Source organism: Dendropsophus ebraccatus, chromosome 3, assembly GCF_027789765.1.
Source record: "Dendropsophus ebraccatus isolate aDenEbr1 chromosome 3, aDenEbr1.pat, whole genome shotgun sequence".
Classification (NCBI taxonomy): domain Eukaryota; kingdom Metazoa; phylum Chordata; class Amphibia; order Anura; family Hylidae; genus Dendropsophus; species Dendropsophus ebraccatus.
Window position 1 is genome coordinate 197,516,300 of NC_091456.1, and position 16,806 is coordinate 197,533,105.

At 50.5% G+C, this 16,806-nt stretch overlaps 1 protein-coding gene across 3 annotated transcripts; it reads left to right on the forward strand.

The window, feature by feature from the left end:
• Nucleotides 1–349: 349 nt before the first annotated feature.
• SLC38A9 (solute carrier family 38 member 9) lies at nt 350–16,632 on the forward strand. 3 transcript variants are annotated; one of them, XM_069963334.1, is made up of 15 exons: nt 350–597; nt 2,029–2,146; nt 2,548–2,680; nt 2,807–2,925; nt 4,756–4,819; nt 6,882–6,975; nt 7,521–7,691; nt 8,178–8,237; nt 8,936–9,130; nt 9,469–9,576; nt 12,988–13,094; nt 13,334–13,447; nt 13,624–13,772; nt 14,559–14,648; nt 14,776–16,632. In XM_069963334.1, exons 2-15 carry the CDS (start codon nt 2,055–2,057, stop codon nt 14,939–14,941), a joined length of 1,662 nt encoding a protein of 553 aa, XP_069819435.1. In that variant the 5' UTR covers nt 350–597; nt 2,029–2,054; the 3' UTR covers nt 14,942–16,632. The 3 variants fall into 3 exon arrangements, with proteins under 3 accessions (XP_069819435.1, XP_069819436.1, XP_069819437.1); XM_069963335.1 differs by lacking the exon at nt 350–597 and adding an exon at nt 619–638; XM_069963336.1 differs by lacking the exon at nt 350–597 and adding an exon at nt 1,017–1,036.
• Nucleotides 16,633–16,806: the final 174 nt, after the last annotated feature.

The following is a 16,806-nucleotide window of genomic DNA, read 5'->3' on the forward strand; positions in this document are numbered from 1 at the left end:
TCTCCTCACACTCATCCCCCACCCCCCAGTGTCCGCTCTCCTCACACTCATCCCCCCCCAGTGTCCGCTCTCCTCACACTCATCCCCCCCCCAGTGTCCGCTCTCCTCACACTCATCCCCCACCCCCCAGTGTCCGCTCTCCTCACACTCATCCCCCCCCAGTGTCCGCTCTCCTCACACTCATCCCCCACCCCCCAGTGTCCGCTCTCCTCACACTCATCCCCCCCAGTGTCCGCTCTCCTCACACTCATCCCCCCCCCCCAGTGTCCACTCTCCTCACACTGTAACTCCTCTCTCTTTCCTCACAGTGAATTCCCGCCTCATCCCTCAGGCTGGTCGCCTCACACGCATTCTCACTCCTCCCTCCTCACACTCGTCCTCTTTCACACACTTATAATGTCTGTACTCAGCATCTTTCCTCACAGTGATTCACCAAACAGAAATTGGCGGCTTCCGCGTGGCATCATGGGACTTGTAGTTCACGCCTTCCTACAGTGCGATATAACTCGGCAGTCCAGGACTACAATACCCAGAATCCTTCCGGCCGGCACATCGTCAGCTGCTTCCTGTTTTGAAGCTCGCAGGGAAGTTACTAAGGTGAGATAAGGACCGGGGGGCTGCAGAGAGGAGGAGGAGAGGTGAGGACCGGGGGGCTGCAGAGAGGAGGAGAGGTGAGGATCGGGGGCTGCAGAGAGGAGGAGGAGGAGAGGTGAGGACCGGGGGGCTGCAGAGAGGAGGAGGAGAGGTGAGGACCGGGGGGCTGCAGAGAGGAGGAGAGGTGAGGATCAGGGGGCTGCAGAGAGGAGGAGGAGAGGTGAGGATCGGGGGGCTGCAGAGAGGAGGAGGAGAGGTGAGGATCGGGGGGCTGCAGAGAGGAGGAGGAGGAGAGGTGAGGATCGGGGGGCTGCAGAGAGGAGGAGGAGAGGTGAGGATCGGGGGGCTGCAGAGAGGAGGAGGAGAGGTGAGGACCGGGGGGCTGCAGAGAGGAGGAGGAGGAGAGGTGAGGACCGGGGGGCTGCAGAGAGGAGGAGGAGAGGTGAGGATCGGGGGGCTGCAGAGAGGAGGAGGAGGAGGAGAGGTGAGGATCGGGGGGCTGCAGAGAGGAGGAGGAGGAGAGGTGAGGATCGGGGGGCTGCAGAGAGGAGGAGGAGGAGAGGTGAGGATCGGGGGGCTGCAGAGAGGAGGAGGAGAGGTGAGGATCGGGGGGCTGCAGAGAGGAGGAGGAGAGGTGAGGATCGGGGGGCTGCAGAGAGGAGGAGGAGGAGAGGTGAGGATCGGGGGGGCTGCAGAGAGGAGGAGGAGAGGTGAGGATCGGGGGGCTGCAGAGAGGAGGAGGAGAGGTGAGGATCGGGGGGCTGCAGAGAGGAGGAGGAGAGGTGAGGATCAGGGGTGGGGGGGGGGGGTGCTGCAGAGAGGAGGAGAAGGAGAGGTGAGGATCGGGGGGCTGCAGAGAGGAGGAGGAGAGGTGAGGATCGGGGGGCTGCAGAGAGGAGGAGGAGAGGTGAGGATCGGGGGGCTGCAGAGAGGAGGAGGAGAGGTGAGGATCGGGGGGCTGCAGAGAGGAGGAGGAGAGGTGAGGATCGGGGGGCTGCAGAGAGGAGGAGGAGGAGAGATGAGGATCGGGGGACTGCAGAGAGGAGGAGGAGAGGTGAGGACCGGGGGGCTGCAGAGAGGAGGAGGAGGAGAGGTGAGGATCGGGGGGCTGCAGAGAGAAGGAGGAGGAGAGATGAGGATCGGGGGACTGCAGAGAGGAGGAGGAGAGGTGAGGATCGGGGGGCTGCAGAGAGGAGGAGGAGAGGTGAGGATCGGGGGGCTGCAGAGAGGAGGAGGAGAGGTGAGGATCGGGGGGCTGCAGAGAGAAGGAGGAGAGGTGAGGACCGGGGGGCTGCAGAGAGGAGGAGAGGTGAGGATCAGGGGTGGGGGGGGCTGCAGAGAGGAGGAGGAGGAGAGGTGAGGATCAGGGGTGGGGGGGGGGGCTTCTAAAAGGTGAGGATCAGGGACTTATATCGTTCTCTCTCCCTTTTATAGGTTTATGATCAGCTGATCTGTTCACCATGGAGGGGGATGAGGCTCCGCTGCTTTACCCGTCTCTGTTTGAGGATTGTGCCAAGAATCACTTCAGTGCTCAGGACCCCCGAACCCGGAGGTAGGAGGATAATGCCCCTCATGTCTACACTGTCCCCAGATGGAGCCATCCACCCCGGTGACCCCACAGAGGTCAGAGCAGAGCCCTGTAGGCCCATGCTTGGGTGAGGTGCACATCCTGTATACTGTATACACTGCACAATGTGTACACGTTATAGGCGTATAGTGCATCTCATACACATATATATATATATATATATATATATATATATATATATATATATATATATGTATATGTATATGTGACCAGCTCGGCTCTCAGAGGGGATCGGAGCAGTCCTGGTTCTTCTGCACGCATGTTTTAGTGATCAGTAGGGGCTCGGCCCCGGACCCCCACTAATCTAACCATCGGCTGTGTGTGGTTATTACCCTTTATGCCTCCTGTCTGCTTTTCTTTTTCAGACCTTTTCACATAGAACCGTCCTATATCATCAGCATCAACGACGACCCCCCCAGGGTCAGTTCACACGCCGCAGCCATGAACAAACGCATCCACTACTACAGCAGACTCGGACCCCCGTCTGAACCCTCATTGGTAGGCTTCTACATTGTGGGTGTCATAGATCAGGGATGGGGGACCTCCAGCTACATCTCCCGTCATGCCCAGACAGCCAGTCCTGTTCAGTAATCCCCCGTTACCTTTCCCTTCTATATGTTCTAGATTGCTCCGGATCACGTGATTCCCGATCCGGAAGAAATCTATGTCTACAGTCCTCTAGGAACGGCTACAAAAATAGGCGGAGGAGACGGCTCGGAGAAGAACTCCAGTATAGTCACCATGTACGTAACCTGAACGCTGGGTTCCTAAAGGGGTACTCCAGCGAAAAGCTTTTTCCCAGTAATTGAAACACATTACAAAGTTATATAACTGTAATATGCTTCAATCACCTATCTGCCCCCCTTCCCTACCTCCCCCCCCCCCCTCAATCCCCCACCAGGAAGTGAAGTAAACTCCATCTTACCTAATGACTGTTGACCCCAGGCTGCTCAGTGGCAGCCATTTTGTGACAATGACATCATCAAGAGTGAGACTGGTCTAAGCCCTGTTGGGCCAGCCTCTCTTTGTCACATGACTCAGGTTGCTCAGCTCTGATTGGCTGACCAAGCTGTAAGTCATCTAACAGTTTTACACAGTTAGTTAGACATCACAGGAGACAAAGTGCATCATGGGAAAGCCAAAACCAGGAAGTGAAGAAAAAATTAAGACATAAACTGGAGGTTTAGGGACCTGCAAACAGCGGGAAATTCAAATGGAGACAGACTCCGAACGGATGGTAAATGTAAAAGCAATGATTATGATTGATCGATTGTTTTTTTGTTGTTTTTTTTAATCAGTACCCCTTTAATAAATCATGCTGTCGCATTAACCCCTTAAGAATGTGGCTGTTTTGGCTTAAATGGGGTATGCCACTCAAACATAACTTCTGATATATTGTTATCCATGGTCAGACTAACAATTCCTTCCCTACTTCCAAGATACAAAAATCTGTGAGTGAGCTTTTCTCTCTGTCTCCCCCTCCCTTCTGAGACAGCTGATGTTAATAAGTCCCTGGCAGGCTTTATCTGCAACTTTGTAGCTTCTTTGTAATGCTGGGAGGGTTATTCTGAGGTCAAGTCAAGTCAACCCTCCCAGCATTACAAAGAAGCTATAAAGTTGCAGATAAAGCCTGCCAGGGACTTGTTTACATCGGTTGTTTCAGAAGGGAGGGGGGAGGAGGAGAAAAGCTCATACACAGATTTTTGTATCTTCAGCAGAAAGCAGCAGCTGTGAACTGGGGGAAGGAGACTGAATAGATAAGAACAAGTATGGAAGGGATTGTTAGTCTCACCATGGGCAGCGACATATCAGAAGTTATGTGTGAGAGGAGTACCCCTTTAAATGGCCACACTATCGATACAAAGGGTTGATGCAGCCCGACCACATAAATGATTGTGCCTTGTTGAGGCGCTGCACGTGAGCGCCCATCCTGCCCATCGCTGCTGGTTTGTGTCTAAAGGCGGCCGTGCATCTAAGGGCCCTATTACACGAAGCGCTGATTGTGGGACAACTCGCTATATCGCCCGAAAATAAGCGATTATCTCCCCGTGTAATAACATCTAAAGATCAAACAACAAACGAGAAGTCGTTCATCGTTGTCTTTTAACATGTCGGCCAATCCTGGTTGGTGGGCCGCTGATCGCTCATATATCTGATCGTTTAATAAGTCGTGGACAGGTTAAACATGCTGTGTGCCTTGTCCTGAGAGACTGTATGACGACCGCAATAACGGTAACGTGAATTGCAACTATCGTTTTGTGTATTATGGTGAGCGATTTCAGATCGTTCGCAAATGCTATTGTTTAGTGGTCATTTATCGAGAACACAGAAATCACTTTGTCTAATAGGACCCTAAGACATGAGAGACCCCCCCCCCCCCCACTCCTGTAATGTGGGAGATCCCACAGATAAGTCCTGAGAGTCTGTCTAACCTGGGGAAAACCACTTTAAGGGGGGGGGGGGGTTAAAGCACAAGTCTCATAGATACATCATATACAGTGTATATATATATATCTGCTTGTTTGCACTCTGTCCTTGAGTCTTTTGTATAACATAATCTTGTCTCTTTTTAGATTTATGATCTGGAACACGATGATGGGGACGTCCATTCTCAGTATTCCCTGGGGAATAAAGCAGGTAAAACCGGTGGGAAACCAGACTGAGCAGAAACCTCTCTGACCTGCCGCCTTCTGTCCTCTGTGCCCCCTGTGTATAGCATCATACAGGGCTCCTGTCCTCTCTGTGCCCCCTGTGTATAGCATCATACAGGGCTCCTGTCCTCTCTGTGCCCCCTGTGTATAGCATCATACAGGGGTCCTGTCCTCTCTGTGCCCCCCTGTGTATAGCATCATACAGGGCTCCTGTCCTCTCTGTGCCCCCTGTGTATAGCATCATACAGGGGTCCTGTCCTCTGTGCCCCCCGTGTATAGCATCATACAGGCCTCCTGTCCTCTGTGCCCCCGTGTATAGCATCATACAGGGCTCCTGTCCTCTGTGCCCCCTGTGTATAGCATCATACAGGGGTCCTGTCCTCTCTGTGCCCCCTGTGTATAGCATCATACAGAGGCTCCTGTCCTCTGTGCCCCCTGTGTATAGCATCATACAGGGCTCCTGTCCTCTGTGCCCCCTGTGTATAGCATCATACAGGGCTCCTGTCCTCTGTGACCCCTGTGTATAGCATCATACAGGGCTCCTGTCCTCTGTGCCCCCTGTGTATAGCATCATACAGGGCTCCTGTCCTCTCTGTGCCCCCAGTGTATAGCATCATACAGGGGTCCTGTCCTCTCTGTGCCCCCTGTGTATAGCATCATACAGAGGCTCCTGTCCTCTGTGCCCCCTGTGTATAGCATCATACAGGGGCTCCTGTCCTCTGTGCCCCCGTGTATAGCATCATACAGGGCTCCTGTCCTCTGTGCCCCCTGTGTATAGCATCATACAGGGCTCCTGTCCTCTGTGCCCCCGTGTATAGCATCATACAGGGGTCCTGTCCTCTGTGCCCCCCATGTATAGCATCATACAGGGGTCCTGTCCTTTCTGTGCCCCCCGTGTATAGCATCATACAGGGCTCCTGTCCTCTCTGTGCCCCCTGTGTATAGCATCATACAGGGGTCCTGTCCTCTCTGTGCCCCCTGTGTATAGCATCATACAGAGGCTCCTGTCCTCTGTGCCCCCTGTGTATAGCATCATACAGGGCTCCTGTCCTCTGTGCCCCCTGTGTATAGCATCATACAGGGCTCCTGTCCTCTGTGCCCCCTGTGTATAGCATCATACAGGGGTCCTGTCCTCTCTGTGCCCCCGTGTATAGCATCATACAGGGCTCCTGTCCTCTCTGTGCCCCCCATGTATAGCATCATACAGGGCTCCTGTCCTCTCTGTGCCCCCCGTGTATAGCATCATACAGGGCTCCTGTCCTCTGTGCCCCCCGTGTATAGCATCATACAGGGCTCCTGTCCTCTCTGTGCCCCCAGTGTATAGCATCATACAGGGGTCCTGTCCTCTGTGCCCCCTGTGTATAGCATCATACAGGGCTCCTGTCCTCTGTGACCCCTGTGTATAGCATCATACAGGGCTCCTGTCCTCTGTGCCCCCCGTGTATAGCATCATACAGGGGTCCTGTCCTCTCTGTGCCCCCTGTGTATAGCATCATACAGGGCTCCTGTCCTCTGTGCCCCCTGTGTATAGCATCATACAGGGCTCCTGTCCTCTGTGCCCCCGTGTATAGCATCATACAGGGGTCCTGTCCTCTCTGTGCCCCCCGTGTATAGCATCATACAGGGGTCCTGTCCTCTCTGTGCCCCCCGTGTATAGCATCATACAGGGGTCCTGTCCTCTGTGCCCCCCGTGTATAGCATCATACAGGGCTCCTGTCCTCTCTGTGCCTCCTGTGTATAGCATCATACAGGGGCTCCTGTCCTCTGTGCCCCCTGTGTATAGCACCATACAGGGCTCCTGTCCTCTCTGTGCCCCCCGTGTATAGCATCATACAGGGGTCCTGTCCTCTGTGCCCCCTGTGTATAGCATCATACAGGGGCTCCTGTCCTCTGTGCCCCCCGTGTATAGCATCATACAGGGCTCCTGTCCTCTGTGCCCCCTGTGTATAGCATCATACAGGGCTCCTGTCCTCTGTGCCCCCCTGGTTGGATGATACAGTCAGGCGCATTAATATTCTTTATTAGAACCATTTCTCCCTCTATTCCAGGCCGGATTCACTACAGGAGTCACCGTCATATTCCTGATGGGTCTATTAACCCTTTACTGCTGCTATAGAGTGGTGAAGTCCCGAGGGGCGATACGTAAGTGCAATATACTACAGGATGTAACTCAGGATCAGTAATGTATTTACACAGTGACCTTACCAGCAGAATAGTGAGTGCAGCTCTGGAGTATAATACAGAATGTAACTCAGGATCAGTAATGTAATGTATGTACACAGGGACCTCACCAGCAGAACAGTGAGTGCAGCTCTGGAGTATAATACAGGATGTAACTCAGGATCAGTAATGTATGTACACAGTGACCCTACCAGCAGAATAGTGAGTGCAGCTCTGGAGTATAATACAGAATGTAACTCAGGATCAGTAATGTAATGTATGTACACAGTGACCCCACCAGCAGAATAGTGAGTGCAGCTCTGGAGTATAATACAGGATGTAACTCAGGATCAGTACAGGATCAGTAATGTAATGTATGTACACAGTGTAATGTGATGTAGTCCCGGGCCTGAGGCTCTTCTGATCTCTGGGCCTGTAATGTGGGGATCTGTGACTCCTCCGGATAGTAGACGTGTCCCCCCCCTTATCCCATGTGTTCTATGTAACCTGCGTCTCTTTCTCTCCAGCCTCCATTGACACCTCACACTGGGAGTTTCCGGACGTTTGCCAGTATTACTTTGGCTCCTTTGGCCGTTGGTCCAGCCTCCTGTTCTCTCTGGTCTCGCTGGTCGGGGCGATGGTCGTGTACTGGGTCCTGATGTCCAACTTCCTATTTAATACAGGAAAATTTATTTATAGTGAGTATCGGTGGAGGTCAGTCCTGACTTCTATAGGGGCCTGTATACTGCACAGTACATGGCGTGCGTATAACGGCCAAACTGTACACCCATGTATTACACTTCTACTGCATTTTGGGATCTTAAAGGAATTATCCAGGCTTAGAAAAACATGGCCGCTTACTGCCAGAACCAGCAGGTTGTTTGTGGCGTTTGCAGCTCATGTCTATGGAAGAGAATGGAGCTGAAGTGTAATACCGCACACAACCAGGGGTGGCGCTGTTTTTAGGAATGTCATCATATGTGTCTAGTACAGGAATTTGGAACCTTCCAGCTATTGCAAAACTACAATTTCCATCATGCCTGGAGAGCTAAAGCTGAAGGTTTCCCCTCCCTGCACTAGAGGTACGGTACATGTGGCGGAACGCATATAGGATAAACGTGTGAGCATAGCCCGACCAGCAAAGAGGAGACGTGATAGCCGTAACCTGTGTCTCTCTCTTCCAGATTATGTTCATCACGTCAATGTTACCGATATTGGGCTGAGCACAAACGGCAGCGACCGAGGTAAGAAAAAGCCGACCTGTCATGTGGTTAGCGGGGACGTTACAAAGTGAGGCAGTCACATGACTTCCCAGTTACCCAAAACTTAAGGACAACTTTTTGTCCGCTTCCTGAACCCTTCATTACAGAACATCCCTTAAAGGGGTACTCCAGCAGGAAAAAGAACGCTATACGGATTTGTAAATTACTTCTATTTAAAAATCTCCAGTCTTCCAGTACTTATCAGCTGATGTATGTCCTGCAGGAGGTGGTGTATTCTCTCCAGTCTGACACACTGCTCTCTGCTGCCACCTCTGTCCATGTCAGGAACTGTCCAGAGCAGCAGAGGTTTTCTATGGGGATTTGCTGCTGCTCTGGACAGTTCCTGACATTGACAGAGGTGGCAGCAGAGAGCACTGTGTCAGGCTGGAGAGAATACACCACTTCCTGCAGGACATACAGCAGCTGATAAGTACTGGAAGAATGGAGATTAGATTTAAATAGAAGTCATTTACAAGTCTTTATAACTTTTTGATACCAGTTAAAATTAATTTCACCGGAGTTCCCCTTTAAAACCACCCTCTGATAATCCAGAATGCCTCCTAGTCCATTGCCTGCTTCTGCCTGTGACCTGGGTGAGGACTGAGCAGCGAAATGGATCGGACTCGGTCCTCTGCCTTTTATTCCCGGCCACCATGTGACATGTCCGTTCTTTCTTGTAGTGATTTGCCCTAGCAATGGAGACGGGACGCCTCCAAACAACACGGTGGACGTGACGGCCGGTAACGGGACAGACTTTCAGCTTTTTGTGGAATGGTGGAGTAAAAGCGACACGGTCCCACTGTACCTGATTGTTGTCCTCCTGCCGCTTCTTAACTTCCGCTCTCCATCTTTTTTTGCCAAGTTCAATGTCTTAGGTACGTACCCCGCAGTCTGTACACGATGGTTATGTAAGGAAACATTAAAGGGATTATCCAGGATTAGGAAAACATGGCCGCTTTCTTCCTGGAACAGCGCCACCCCTGTCCTCAGGTTGTGGGGGGTATTGCTGCTAAGGTCTATTGAAGTGAATTGAGCTGAACTGTAATACCGCTCACAACCTGAGGAAGGGTGGCGCTGTAGCTGTGATTTTTCTAAGCCTGGAGAATCCCTTTAAGCATCTGTGTGCAGGAAAAGTGAAAGTAAGATGAAACTACTCAGATAAGGGGCAGAGCAGAGTTTCCGGTGGGGATACTGAATTTTTTATGTTTTCCAGGCACCGTCTCTGTCCTCTACCTGGTTTCCCTGGTGACCTATAAAGCCATTCGTATCGGATTTCATTTCGACTTCCACTGGGATAACGTACAGGAATATTTTGTTCCAGGTGAGGACGTGATGTCACTGCACGGACGGGACTTGTGTTAAAGGGGCACTCCACTCAAATCAGCTGGTGTTAGAAAGTTATATACATTTGTAAATTACTTCTGTACATAAAATCTCCAGTCTTCCTGTACTTATCAGCTGCTGTATGTCCTGCAGGAAGTGGTGTATTCTCTCCAGTCTGACACAGTGCTCTCTGCTGCCACCTGGAACTGTCCAGAGCAGGAGAGGTTTTCTATGGGGATTTGCTGCTGCTCTGGACAGTTCCTGACATGGACAGAGGTGGCAGCAGAGAGCACTGTGTCAGACTGGGGAGAATACACCACTTCCTGCAGGACATACGGCAGCTGATAAGTACTGGAAGACTTTTTTTTTTATATATAGAAGTAGTTTACAATCTGTATAACTTTTTGACACCTGCGTTTGAAAGAAAACAATTTCAGTGTAGTTCCCCTTTAAGCTGATTCTTTGCTGGCGACTGTGGTTACAGAGGTTGTCACTCAGCTTTGGCAGACGTCTTGGCGGTGACTCTTTGTGTAAGTGATGCTGACTCGGCAGCCTTGTGTACTGTGTCAGTCATTCCTTCTCACCACAGGAAGCTGCGGCCACCGGCTTTGGACAGAACATAGTATTACCCCTCTCCATTCATGTAAGTGGCTCTCCACCCTGGTTTGTAGTGGACCGGAGCTGGGGTCTCCCCTCTATGACCACTTGTGTAGCGGCCTGATGTCGGGCTGTATCGTCTGTCCTGTCCGTCTGCTGTAAGGACACAGGAGGGGAGCTGGTAGCAGATCACAGATCCCTTTTATATATAAGCTGGGTATATAGTACAGTGACCCCACTGCCTATATCCATGACCCCACCCATACCATACAGTGACCCCACTGCCTATATCCATGACCCCACCCATACCGTACAGCGACCCCACTGCCTATATCCATGACCCCACCCATACCATACAGTGACCCCACTGCCTATATCCATGACCCCACCCATACTGTACAGTGACCCCACTGCCTATATCCATGACCCCACCCATACTGTACAGTGACCCCACTGCCTATATCCATGACCCCACCCATACTGTACAGCGACCCCACTGCCTATATCCATGACCCCACCCATACCGTACAGTGACCCCACTGCCTATATTCATGACCCCACCCATACCATACAGTGACCCCACTGCCTATATTCATGACCCCACCCATACCATACAGTGACCCCACTGCCTATATTCATGACCCCACCCATACCATACAGTGACCCCACTGCCTATATTCATGACCCCACCCATACCATACAGTGACCCCACTGCCTATATTCATGACCCCACCCATACCATACAGTGACCCCACTGCCTATATCCATGACCCCACCCATACTGTACAGCAACTTCACTGCCTATATTCATGACCCCACCCATACCATACAGTGACCCCACTGCCTATATTCATGACCCCACCCATACCATACAGTGACCCCACTGCCTATATCCATGACCCCACCCATACTGTACAGCAACTTCACTGCCTATATCCATGACCCCACCCATACTGTACAGTGACCCCACTGCCTATATCCATGACCCCACCCATACCGTACAGCGACCCCACTGCCTATATCCATGACCCCACCCATACTGTACAGTGACCCCACTGCCTATATCCATGACCCCACCCATACTGTACAGCGACCCCACTGCCTATATCCATGACCCCACCCATACCGTACAGTGACCCCACTGCCTATATTCATGACCCCACCCATACCATACAGTGACCCCACTGCCTATATCCATGACCCCACCCATACTGTACAGCAACTTCACTGCCTATATCCATGACCCCACCCATACTGTACAGTGACCCCACTGCCTATATCCATGACCCCACCCATACTGTACAGTGACCCCACTGCCTATATCCATGACCCCACCCATACTGTACAGTGACCCCACTGCCTATATCCATAACCCCACCCATACTGTACAGTGACCCCACTGCCTATATCCATGACCCCACCCATACTGTACAGTGACCCCACTGCCTATATCCATGACCCCACCCATACTGTACAGTGACCCCACTGCCTATATCCATGACCCCACCCATACTGTACAGTGACCCCACTGCCTATATCCATGACCCCACCCATACTGTACAGTGACCCCACTGCCTATATCCATGACCCCACCCATACTGTACAGTGACCCCACTGCCTATATCCATGACCCCACCCATACTGTACAGTGACCCCACTGCCTATATCCATGACCCCACCCATACTGTACAGTGACCCCACTGCTTATATCCATGACCCCACCCATACTGTACAGCAACTTCACTGCCTATATACATGACCCCCACCCATACCGTACAGCGACCCCACTGCCTATATCCATGACCCCCACCCATACTGTACAGTGACCCCACTGCCTATATATATAACCCCACCCATACCGTACAGTGACCCCACTGCCTATATACATTTCACCACCCATACTGTACAGTGACCTCACTGCCTATATACATGACCCCACCCATACTGTACAGCGACCTCACTGCCTATATCCATGACCCCACCCATACTGTACAGCGACCCCACTGCCTATATCCATGACCCCCACCCATACTGTACAGTGACCCCACTGCCTATATCCATGACCCCCACCCATACCGTACAGCGACCTCACTGCCTATATATATATGACCCCACCCATACCATACAGTGACCCCACCCATACCGTACAGCGACCTCACTGCCTATATCCTTGACCCCCACCCATACCGTACAGCGACCCCACTGCCTGTATACATGACCCCACCCAACCGTACAGCGACCTCACTGCCTGTATACATAACCCCCACCCATACCGTACAGCGACCTCACTGCCTGTATACATGACCCCCACCCATACCGTACAGCGACCCCACTGCCTATATACATGACCCCACCCATACCGTACAGCGACCCCACTGCCTATATACATGACCCCACCCATACCGTACAGCGACCCCACTGCCTATATACATGACCCCCACCCATACCGTACAGCGACCTCACTGCCTGTATACATGACCCCCACCCATACCGTACAGCGACCCCACTGCCTATATACATGACCCCACCCATACCGTACAGCGACCCCACTGCCTATATACATGACCCCCACCCATACCGTACAGCGACCTCACTGCCTGTATACATGACCCCCACCCATACCGTACAGCGACCCCACTGCCTATATACATGACCCCACCCATACCGTACAGCGACCTCACTGCCTGTATACATGACCCCACCCAACCGTACATCGACATCACTGCCTGCCTGGTAGTAGTGGGGGTCTCTGTACAGTGATGATGAGACGTTCCCTGCACTGTCTGTCATGGCTCCTGTTTGTACCTTCCAGAATTCCGGCTTTCCTTCCCTCAGCTGACGGGAATCCTCACGCTCGCCTTCTTCATCCATAACTGTGTCATCACCCTGCTGAAGAACAACAAGAATCAGGAGAACAACGTGAGTCCCTCATGTGCCCGGCGGGATCTGCCATCCTGTGTCTCCACCCAGACGCTGCAGTCACTATATGGGGGGTGTAAATGGCCGGAATCTGAGATATCGCTGAGGGTGTCACCACCGCCGCTGTATATGGGGGTCACAGCCTGATTCCTGTGGGGGTCCGCACTGACTCCAGGGTGTTAGGTATAAGGGATACATGAAATACTATGGGGTCATATACTTCATGTTTCTCTTCCCAGGTTAGAGACCTGTCGGTGGCGTATCTGCTGGTTGGGGTGACCTATATGTATGTTGGGGTGATGGTGTTCGGCTCCTTCCCGTCGCCTCCTTTGGCCAAGGATTGCATCCAGCAGGTGAGTACAGATTGTAATCTGTATAATATCTAATAGCATCTAATATAACATATAATATAACACGTAATCGCATATAATCTAAAATGTCATATATAGACATCAGGGAAGCTCAGTACATGTAACATATGTAACATATGTAATGTATATATATGTAATATATATATTTTTTTTAATAGAACTTTTTAGATAATTTTCCGAGCAATGATATCCTGTCATTCCTGGCAAGAATCTTCTTACTCTTCCAAATGATGACGGTGTACCCGCTGCTAGGGTACCTGGTGCGGGTGCAGCTCCTGGGTCACCTCTTTGGGGAGACTTATCCCAGGTGAGTGCTTCTCTGTGTGATCTCTGGCCCATCACCATCTTACATCACTGCTCTCCAACCTGCCCCTCTGCAGCTGGGTCAGGGCATGATGGGAGTTGTAGTTCTGACACAGGTCGCCAGTTAATCTGGAGCAGGTGGTCTTTTTCTGCCAACCATCTTCTATGTTTTTTACCCATTGGGTCAAAAAATAAATTATTTGGAGCCTAAAAGCCATCCCTCAAAAAAAAAGAAACAACGGCCCACAGTCAGTAGTTATAGCTTTGTCCCCCACACTTGTCATCAGGTCGTGTGCAGTGTTACAACTCTGCTCCATTCACTTGAATGGAACTGAGCTGCAATACTCCACACAAAAAAGAGTGGCGCTGTTTTTTGGAAGACAGCGGCATAATTTTATAATCCTGGATAACCCCCTAACCTATGGCTCATCCCACCTATTAAAAAAAAAAATAATAATTTTTATATAAAATTGCTCACAAGATAGCTCAGTTCTTAAAGGGGTACTCCAGAGGAAAAGAAATTCAGCTGGTGTCAAAAGATATATAGATTTGTAATTTACTATATTAAAAAAAAGCATACGATTTAAAAACGAAATAAATTCCCCGGAGTTCCCCTTTAAGGGGTTAAAAGGCTGTCATAGTCTATATAAATAGGGCATAATAGACCCTCTCTGTGGGTCGCTCAGCGTCTCTTCGTGCAGCCGGTGACCCAGAAACTTTTATAAATTCCAAGTAATTTTTGAATTTGTAAAAAAAATAAATAAAAAAAATTTTTTTTTCTTTATTTCAGCATCTTTCACGTCTTTGGACTCAACGTCGTTGTTGTCGGCTTTGGAGTCATCATGGCCAAATTCTACCCGAATATCGGCGGCATCATCAGGTGAGAACAAGCCATTATATCTTATACCTCAGAGCTGCACTCGCTTGTCTATAGGCTTCAGAGCTGAACTCTCCCAGCATTCCTCCAGCTCTGGGCGGTGTATAATAACCTGGCTGTGTGTCCTCAGGTTTTCCGGGGCGGCCTGTGGTCTGGCCTTCGTCTTTGTCTACCCCTCCCTGATCCACATGATCGCCTTATATCGCAGGCAGCGGCTCAGGTGGTACTCGGCGCTCGCCCACATCTCGATAATCCTCATGGGCGTCGCCAACCTCATCGCACAGTTTCTCATGTGATGGAACTTTTGGAGCCTGTGAAAAATTTTCACTCACTTTGTTACAAGAGACTCATGCAGATGGATTCTCAGAGCACGCCCACTACAGCAGAAGGGACTACGAGGCGCGGAGTTCTGTATATCGCAGATGGATTCTTAGAGCACGCCCACTACAGCAGAAGGGACTACAAGGCGCGGAGTTCTGTATTATCGCAGATGGATTCTCAGAGCACGCCCACTACAGCAGAAGGGACTACAAGGCGCGGAGTTCTGTATTATCGCAGATGGATTCTCAGAGCATGCCCACTACAGCAGAAGGGACTACAAGGCGTGGAGTTCAGTATATCACACTATGGCCGGATTGTATATAAGATGTATATGTGCTGTAGGTAAAGATTTATTTAAGAAAAATATAATAATTCTGACAGAATGGGACACTGGGTAATAAAGCATTCCCAGCAGAGAATCGGGGGCCCCCACCACAAAGATGGACCTGTGAGCAAGTACTGACCAGATAACTGGAGGCAGGTAATGGGGTCCGCAATTGTCAAAGAATAATGGGGACAACTTGCCTTTCAGCACATTGACCACTGTGACGGGTAACTGAGCACGCCCACAATACTCACCAGTAGATTTCAATAGTAGATGGAGGAAATTTACCTTGGCAGAGCATGCCTACAACACTCTTCCATAGATGGCAGTGGAAGATGGAGGCAGTAAACCTCATCTTCCCTTCATATGTCACAGAGCATGCCCACAACCTTCTACCATAGTGGTGTATTCTCTCCAGTCTGACACAGTGCTCTCTGCTGCCACCTCTGTTCATGTCAGGAACTGTCCAGAGCAGCAGCATATCTCTATAGAAAACATCTCCCCCTCTGGACAGTTCCTGACATGGAAAGCTTGGACAATTAATAAAAAACATTGTCCAAGATGAGTTTTTTAGAAAAAGCTCCACATCTGTCCACAGGATGTTTCTGATATTGCAGCTCATCTCCAGTGAAGTCAATGCAGCTGACATGTCAAGGACCAGAGTGGATGATGAAGCACTCTTGTAGATGATAGGAGTCATATCGATCTACTCCTGTGCAGCAGATACCTGCACAGTGTCCTATCCCATCCCTGGTGGATGGTTATGTTTCAATACGACGCCTAGTTCTGTGCCTGAGCCTAATGAAAGGGATATTCCTATTATGAGATGTTTTCCTTTATCCATGGAATAGCAAAACTATCTGCCCTAGTTTATACAGTAAAGCTGGTAAGAGATGAGATGACTCTGCTCCTCTGCCCCAGTTTATGCAGTAAGGATAAAATATGAGATGACTCTGCTCCTTTGCCCCAGTCTATACAGTAAATCTGATAATAGGTAAGATTACACTGGTCCTCTTCCCAGTCTATACACTAAACTGATATGAGATGTCACGGCTCCTCTCTCCTAGTGTATACAATTGAGCTGATAAGAGATGAGATGACTCTGCTCCACTGCCCTATTCTCTTCAGTGAAGCTGTTAAGCGATGAGATGACACTGGTCCTCTGCCCCAGTCTATACACTAAGGCTAATATGATATGACTCTGCTCCTCTCTCCCAATCTATACAATTGAGCTGATAAGAGATAAGATCACTCTGCCCCTAGTCTATACAGTAAAGCTGTTAAGAGATGAGATGACTCTGCATCATTTCCCCTGTATACAGTAAAGCTGATATGAGATTACACTGGTCCTTTGCCCCAGTCTATACAGTAAAGCTGATAAGAGGTTATGATGACTCTGCTCATCTCCCTCTATACAGTAAAGCTCATACAGTAAAGGTCATCAGATTGTAACTACCCTAGTGGCCGATGTGCGAACTGCAGCTCAGCTGGATGTTATCATATATGTGGCACCTT

What these genes read in the sequence shown, in the direction of transcription:
- SLC38A9 (XM_069963334.1), top strand. Translation starts at nt 2,055, where the DNA reads ATGGAGGGGGATGAGGCTCCGCTGCTTTACCCGTCTCTGTTTGAGGAT. An exon ending in TTCCCTGGGGAATAAAGCAG is followed by an intron (nt 4,820 to 6,881) that starts GTAAAACCGGTG and finishes CCTCTATTCCAG; the next exon opens with GCCGGATTCACTACAGGAGT. An exon ending in TACAGGAAAATTTATTTATA is followed by an intron (nt 7,692 to 8,177) that starts GTGAGTATCGGT and finishes TCTCTCTTCCAG; the next exon opens with ATTATGTTCATCACGTCAAT.